The 7,888-nt window shown below is 33.8% G+C and overlaps 1 protein-coding gene across 1 annotated transcript; it reads right to left on the reverse strand.

The window, feature by feature from the left end:
- Nucleotides 1–3,416: 3,416 nt before the first annotated feature.
- On the reverse strand, nt 3,417–5,787 carry LOC149800014 (uncharacterized). Its single transcript, XM_089958339.1, has 3 exons — nt 5,404–5,787; nt 4,932–5,214; nt 3,417–3,592 (listed from the first exon to the last, which is right to left on the reverse strand). The coding sequence occupies exons 1-3, from the start codon at nt 5,785–5,787 to the stop codon at nt 3,417–3,419; spliced, it is 843 nt and encodes a 280-aa protein (XP_089814465.1).
- Between the last annotated feature and the right edge of the window lie 2,101 nt (nt 5,788–7,888).

The raw sequence follows: 7,888 nt of genomic DNA on the forward strand, positions 1-7,888 counted from the left end.
TCGTTTCCTGCTCAGACAATAACCATGCTTACATATAAGCCTCGGATTGGCCTTTTGGATAATTAAAGAGTCAACATTACTTGGCTAAATTAACTTATGTTTCGCCTAAATTCAGAAATGGAGAATAGATTGATCTCCATCCCGAAAAGGTCGGTCGCGTGTTTGTTTTGGTTCGGCCGCCATTTAGGACAGCCTCGTATTGGCCTTTGGATTGATAATGAGTCAACACTACTTGGCTAAAATAGCATTTTGTTTAGCCCTCATTTTGCAAAATATGGCCTTGATGAGGGGGTCCTTTTCCCCAAGTCGTCCCCACTTTTTGGGTAGGTCGCCCCTCCCCTTCTGCTGCTTTAGAAACGCAACGCATATATATATACACACACACATATATATATATATATATATATATATATATATATATATATATATATATATATATATATATATATATATATATATATATATATATATATATATATATAACGTTATTATTTCCTAACTTCGAGCACACGAGAGATTTCATAGTTGAATGGAAATTGTCCAGCTGCAGGTGTCAACCAGGGTTATATCATATGTAAATTGAAAAAGAAAACAGCAACATGCAATGAATAGAGTTTGACTTTAAACAAAGAACCAATAAGTGGTTTAACGTTTAATTTGGAAATTTTAAATTTCGTTGAACAATAACCTTATATCTCATACAACATATTTATAGTCGCAAATCAGTGTCTCCAAATGTTACTTACATTTAAATATATAAGATCAATTTATTTTTCAAGGGTATGCATGTAATATTATATTCTTTGAGGTATTCTTCTTTTTGTTCCGTTAATATGAATTGTACACATGTACGTGTACACTGCACCTCGAGCATAATATAAATTAAGTGAGCTAATTAGGTTTCTTGATCTTGAAGCAAACCTTTTAATTTCACAAAAATATAGCTCCTTTTTTCATGCTGCCTAGTTTCTGCTGTAGAATTTTATAGTTTGAAAATGTTTTCATTGAGGAGAAATGGGAGGCTGAGTTGTCTAAGACCCTGGCCTTTACAGGTCACTTCATTTTAGTCAGCGTGGCATGTGCGATAGCTTGCCAGTAGCTTCCCGGGGCTGGTGGTTCTTCAATCCGTTTTCCTGGTTTGTTCCTCTGCCAAATGTTCTGGCCGCCATGTATGGCATATTATCCGCTAAAATGTGCTTTAAACCCACATACCCAAACTAAACCTACTTTTCGTGAGACACAGTCCTGTTCCCTTCTTCAAGAAAGGAGAGATAGAAGGATATAATTCTAGCTTCTCTTTGTAGAGGTGTCCTTCCGGCATCCGGATGTGGTTTCTTCGCTTGTGTGTGGAGAGGTACGGAGGCCAAAGTGACATCTTTCTATCTTTATCTTTCGATGTGAGAGTAACCATCAATAAATAGCAATGACCATGGAAAGCAAACTATTTATTGGTATAAAAAAACATGACCATAACACTCAGTATCGGAAAATGAAATCAGGTTAAAAAATTAACAGGCAACCAACATAACAACTGCATCAAGTAATTTAAATATCTTAGAACTGTTATTAACCGAGTTATTTTCATTGCGACTGATTCTAAAAAGCAATTTATTTAATTCTCTTCTCGGTCAGTTATGATGCATTCAACAAGTCAGTTTTACCCCAATCTGGTAATTAAAAACTCAGTGTGCATTTATTTTAGCTGATCAGGGGTCCACCCTGATTGTGTGATAAATTTTAATTGTCATAAACAATAATTGTATTTTCTGCATCACATACAACGTGTTGTGTTTGAATTTGAAATTTGAAATTTAATTAAAATCAGTTAATTTTGTCTCTTCTATCCTGTTTTTGAACTTTAAAATTTCATAAAACAAACTCGTTTTGTTACAATATGGGCATGCTTTTAACGTATGATTTATATTCATTTACAAAAGTTACTTCTTTTCTCATTCACAATATTACTAATTCCGTTCTTCAAATAATACTTGCATTTATTTCAAGATGTCTCATATTTGCTCAACCAGATGTTTTACAAAAGGACCGTGTTTTAAAAGTAACTTGTTTGAGTTCTTTTGCTTTTGTTTTCAGTCTATCGAAATTCTTTCTATATGCACACATTGCCCAATGTAAAGGAATGAAACCATACAATTATGTATTTATGTCAGCTGATATGGGTTCAAGCCTGAGACTGAGATATATTTTACACGTCATAAAATCTAACTTCCTTTTCATTCCAAATAAGTATGGTTCTACTGTACGATCCTGATTTGTTTTACAGCACTTTTCCAATCTAGCGCAGAAATTTAAATTCATTTAAAGTTAATTTAGTACTTTTTGATGCAACACAATTATATAGCCTTCTTCAAACATTCTTTCAGTTGATTAAAGATCTCAGATGTTACCTGTTTGGTTTGGAAGTTTTCAATTTAATTATAATAAATTACTTCCATTCTCCAGCATGGACCTGGTATCAGGTCGCAACTAACATAAGGAACTAGAAAAACCGTAAATCCAAATGCATAATTATATACTAGATACGAGGAATGAACTAAATTTTGTGTGAGTTTAGAAAATTATATAAAAATGTATCTTTTTTACGGTATAGCTAAATAGAATTCCACATGAAATTAAGAAAATGTGGCATTTCGATAATGACATCAAAATATGATGCAATGTGGATAATATATTCAGTTCAAAAATTGTACAGCAGATGACCTGATGCCAAAACTTGTTTATATAAATGTTTTCATGCTTCTTATTCGACTGTTGGCATTACACCGACTATATCCTGTGAAGCCACTATGTTAGGTGTACATACCTAACAATAATTGCAAGAACAACAAAAGCCTGAAACACCTAATTTACAAATATATCTATATCTTTGACTATTAATCAGTGCTAGCTCAAAACGTTATTCCTTAGACTTAAGCTTTGAAATTTACCATGGATCAATGTGGGAGACTGTCCTCTGTTACCTCAGACAAAATATTGCGATTTGCCATATTGAGGCCCAAGGGAGACAAGTTTTGCACTTCATAGAAAATGTACCTTATATGTGATTTCCCGTACATGTTAGAGCACAGACTGATGATAATTAAGATTATATTCAGGACAGAATTTCATTTTCTTGCATGTTTTGCCTCCAAACAGTATTAATTTTGCGAAGGACTATTATTGTTCCATTTGATTTTTAAAAGAAGTATAAATATAATGAAATATAATTAATAAACAAATTACCATAGTGAACAAACGAAAACAGAAGTTTTACCTATAGAAAACATGACCCTAGCCCATAGTTGCGAAAGCCCTGTTCACACTTCATTGTCTTCACTTTCTAGCGTCCCACAGTATCGGTACATACAAACAATGGAAGCATGATCAGCCAATAAACAGGTATGCAATAAAGCGCTTTCTCAAAGAATCGTGTGCTGGCGTGAGGTCATCTCTGCGCTTGAAGCCAACAAAATAACCAGTATACATGTAGCTGTCACGAATTGGTGACCATTGACATTTACATCTGCCGCAATCAGGATTATCCGCAGAGATGCAAAGTGATTGCTTCTGCATTTGGCTGTCCTAAGCTTAAAATCTGTAACAGGTGTGACAACGTAAATTAATGCTAGTAATAAAAAAGCAAATAAACGACGATGTATACATATATCACAATTGCACAGAATCAATAATCTATCAGAACAAATAAAGAACCAGGAAAATTTACGTTGAAACATAAAAGAGTTCTGTGTAGGATGGCTAAGATAACATTCTTATGCTAGTAAATAACGAATATTTCTCTAATACCTGGGTATTACATATTCCGCTTAGTAATGGAGAATTAATACGCAAGTTTCATGATGCAGTATAAGCATTTTACAATCATACGATTAAAAACAAACAGCCTGAGGCTGTTCCTTAAAGAATGCACATTTACATAAATACAGCAAGTGTGTGTTCCAAGCACACACATGTACACACGCACATGCTCTATCAAACGACCTACGTTTAACTTAGCAAACACTGTTCTACCTTTCAGTCTGCAGAAAGCTTATTATCTTTTAAACATTGTTTACGTCAATATAGAATTCAGTGTAAATGAGACTTAGTTCTGCTTATTCATATTTTTTTCTACAGAGGTTCTACATGTAGATGAAATATAATTTTATCTTCGGCCGCATTCTGCATTTTACCAAGATATTCATTCCAATAATTCATTTTCAAGTGGACTATTTTAAAACAATTTAAATAACCAAACCAAATATTGAAGAGCAATATTATTCTCTTCCCATTCAGATGAAATTCAGGATTAAAAACAGAAGAAAAAAATATCATCTTCTGAAACCGTTTCGCAAAAAATTTGAAGAAAGTTATTTCTTGGTCTTTTCCTCAAACAACTAAATACTTTACACAAAAAGAAATAATACTGTATTAAGTGATTACTTTAAAAGAGCATAAGGGTCTCAATGCAATAAATTTATTCCTGGGATACAGTTTGTAGAAAATCCATCATCTCACAGCCAATGAAAACTATTTTTCCTGTTAGAATAATGTTTAGACATACGTTTGGTTCGTGAATCTGTTGATGTGCATTTGTGACAATTCCATCTAAGTAGAAATTGAATACTCTATTTTGTATTCTGTAAAACTTACAGCCAAGAGGTTGAGATCGGAATAAGGTTTTCAAATATGTATGCATGATAGAAAATAACAAGTTTGTTGAGGCCAAAAATCCAGTAAGGGAATGGTCGGTTACGGTCTGTTTCTTAATCATTCCTGGTTTTAATTGATATCATTTAACATCATGTTTGTAGGTACGAATTGATCATTTAAAATAGTGGAACTGGTATTCCTTTGATGAATCCAACAATTTCCACAACCACTATTCTTTCGGCTCACGATCAGTTTCTTTTTGCAAAACAACTTTATAAAACAACTCCTGAAATTTCCCCCGAATGTTAAATAAGTCAGTATGTTAATAGAAAAACTCAAATAGTACAAAAGCTGAAACACACTCTGGAATACGTCGTCTAATGCTGTGGATCTGTCATTCCCCCTCATATAAGTATTTATAAGTATCTTTGCACGAATAACGTGGCTTGGAAAATTGAGTGCGAAAAATATCAAGGTTAGCGCAAAGAGCATTTTGGTCACCTTGCATTGTGTGCCGTTGTTTGGTCTCCTATGTCTCCAACTGTATGATTTATGTTTCCTTTTCATCTGCAAGTGTTTGATATATTTAAACATTATTGTGAGAGTAAAACCAGAGATTAGAAACGTTGGTACCACTAAGGTGAGCAGTGAATCAGTTAGTACAAGCGCCTGCGTGACTTGAGCAAAATCTGGATTTAAGGTGCAGTTTGCCGTCAAGATCCACAACGGGAGATGATATAACGTTAAAGCTCCAACACAGAACGCCCCGATTAAGATCTTCGCCTTCATAGTCGTACAAAATTGGCTTACTTTAAATGGGTGGCATATGCGAATATAATTTTCTATCGTTACCATGACCACCAGCCACACAGAAACAGAACCGCAAATGTAAGTGAAAAAGATGCAAAGATGGCAAATGATATTCGTCGTCATTATGTCCAAGTCAAACGTCCTGCTGATCCAGATTAGGAAGAGGATAAAAAGAAATCCATTGTCGGATACCGATCTTGCTGCCAAGTACAAATTACATGACGTCGTCCGAAGCTGTTTCCGAAGAAATACGATCAGTGAAAGGGTATTTCCAATAAGTCCGAAAATGCATATCAGTGGAAAACAATACTTCTCGATTTGGTGAGTCATCGACGTAGCGCAGACTTCATTCTGGATGTGAGAAGAAGATACGTTTGTCACTAAATATGTCTTAATGGTGTTTTCTTTGAGTAAAGCAATCCAAGATGTGTTGTCATTATGATTGGCCGTCGAGCTCTGAAATGAAATTTGCCAAATGCAATTAAATCTCGATCTATATGTACAGTTGACATGATTTACACCACTATACCCTATTTCCATCATATGTCAACTATAGCAAAGTATAAAAGAAATTAAACATTCCTAGCTGGCTCATAAATACTTTATTGGCGGAAGACCCTAGTAGTTATAGAATTTATGTTACGAGTTGAACTTTGGCAACACCTGCATCTTGTGCTATTAAATACATGTTGATTTTACGTTCAATAGACCCTAGATCCACAATTGGAATCTCTAGTTATTTCCTGCACCACACGAATCATAATAGTCTTCTGTAAGTAAAAGAAAAGTCACGGTGCTCAATTTTCATACTTATCGTCAAGGTAGAGGGTATTTAATTTACAAAATGAAGCAATTCGGGTCTAAAACTAAGTTCCAGGGACACTTTTAATGCAACATTTAACCTTTGCATAGGATGACAGCCAAGGAATATCCTTTATATTAGTTTATATTAGTACAACTCCTATCTGTCTGTTTATCTATCTATCTATTTATTGATCTACTGTGATCGGATATATATATATATATATATATATATATATATATATATATATATATATATATATATATATACACTGTGCAACATATATCTTTCGCAATTATAGCTATATATGTAATTTAAAATGATCCCCTATGAAAGATCCTGTACATGAAGTCGTCGAAGTTTGAATTTATACTTATCTACTGAAATAGTTTTATCATCCAGGCAAAATATAATACAACCTGATAACGGTAGCAAAACCTGTACGATATGATGTACAAATTACATCAACGCCTTCAAATTTGTATATTTCTCTTTGACCAGCAGTACATAAAACACCAGCATTGTCAAGTATTGTCAACATTTTTATGATGGGAAAACCCGTGTACATTTTCAATAATAATCGTACAAAAAAACATATCGATAGCTTATGCTGGATCTCTAGTATTATCGTAAATGTTAATTAAAAGCCTTCTCTGCCATAAATAATGGTAATGGTGAGGACCTCTCAATTTTATTGTATCTACTTTTAATATAAGACTTTTCATCCGGTTTAAACATTGTAAATATGTTTAAAATCTGGATTCTTCTCAGTGTCAGTGGAATATGGGACATTATACATGTTTTTGTCTCATCCCCCATCAAATTGTGTGCTTCGAATAAAAAAGGGTTTTCCCCGGGTTCCTCTATCTTTACTTTGTTTTGTTGTCAAACATTATTAGTGTGGCAGTTGTGTTTCTTGACAAAAGACATGACAGTGCACACACACACATGCAACAAATAGAATAATATATGTGATATGTAATCACTCAACGAAATTGTCATAGGATTAGATTTTGGATGATACGCTCATTAATTCCTTGCTTTCAGACTCAAATAGATTATCTAAGATGATCTCTATGCAAGTATGCTATATCTTCGGTATCACAAAAGGTACACTCCATTACTAAAATTGAGGTTTACTGGTTTTATATAATATTCAGTTTGATGTTTGGTGATAAACGTGTGTATTAAAGTGCAATGTTATTTCATCTGACTCAGCCGGTTGATAGAAAATATAAATTGATTGATCTGAAATGGCTGTGCATGGTCATTATGTATTTTGTATTTGCTCATCTCGGTAGTAATGCAGCCCTTTATCGTATTGGCAGAACATGTAAAAAAATACAGAAAGCTACGGCTTTTGACTTTAAGAAATATAATCAAAAACATGTGTGTACTTATAGAGCGACATATGCGGAAGCTTGCCATGATTCTCCAGTTACAGGGACCTTCCTCTACCAGTTAAAGTGACCCCACATGTATAGCCTAACATGTGCCGAAAATGACGTTTTACCCAAAGAAACAAAAGAAATCAATATGTTATATGAAATGAAATCCTGTGACTTCTATATTTGCTGTTATTACACATTGCAGCTAAAACATTACCTATATATTCCGCCGAGAAACATG

The sequence above is a fragment of the Sinohyriopsis cumingii genome, chromosome 5 (genome assembly GCF_028554795.1).
Source record: "Sinohyriopsis cumingii isolate HCF-2022 chromosome 5, ASM2855479v2, whole genome shotgun sequence".
Lineage (NCBI taxonomy): Eukaryota > Metazoa > Mollusca > Bivalvia > Unionida > Unionidae > Sinohyriopsis > Sinohyriopsis cumingii.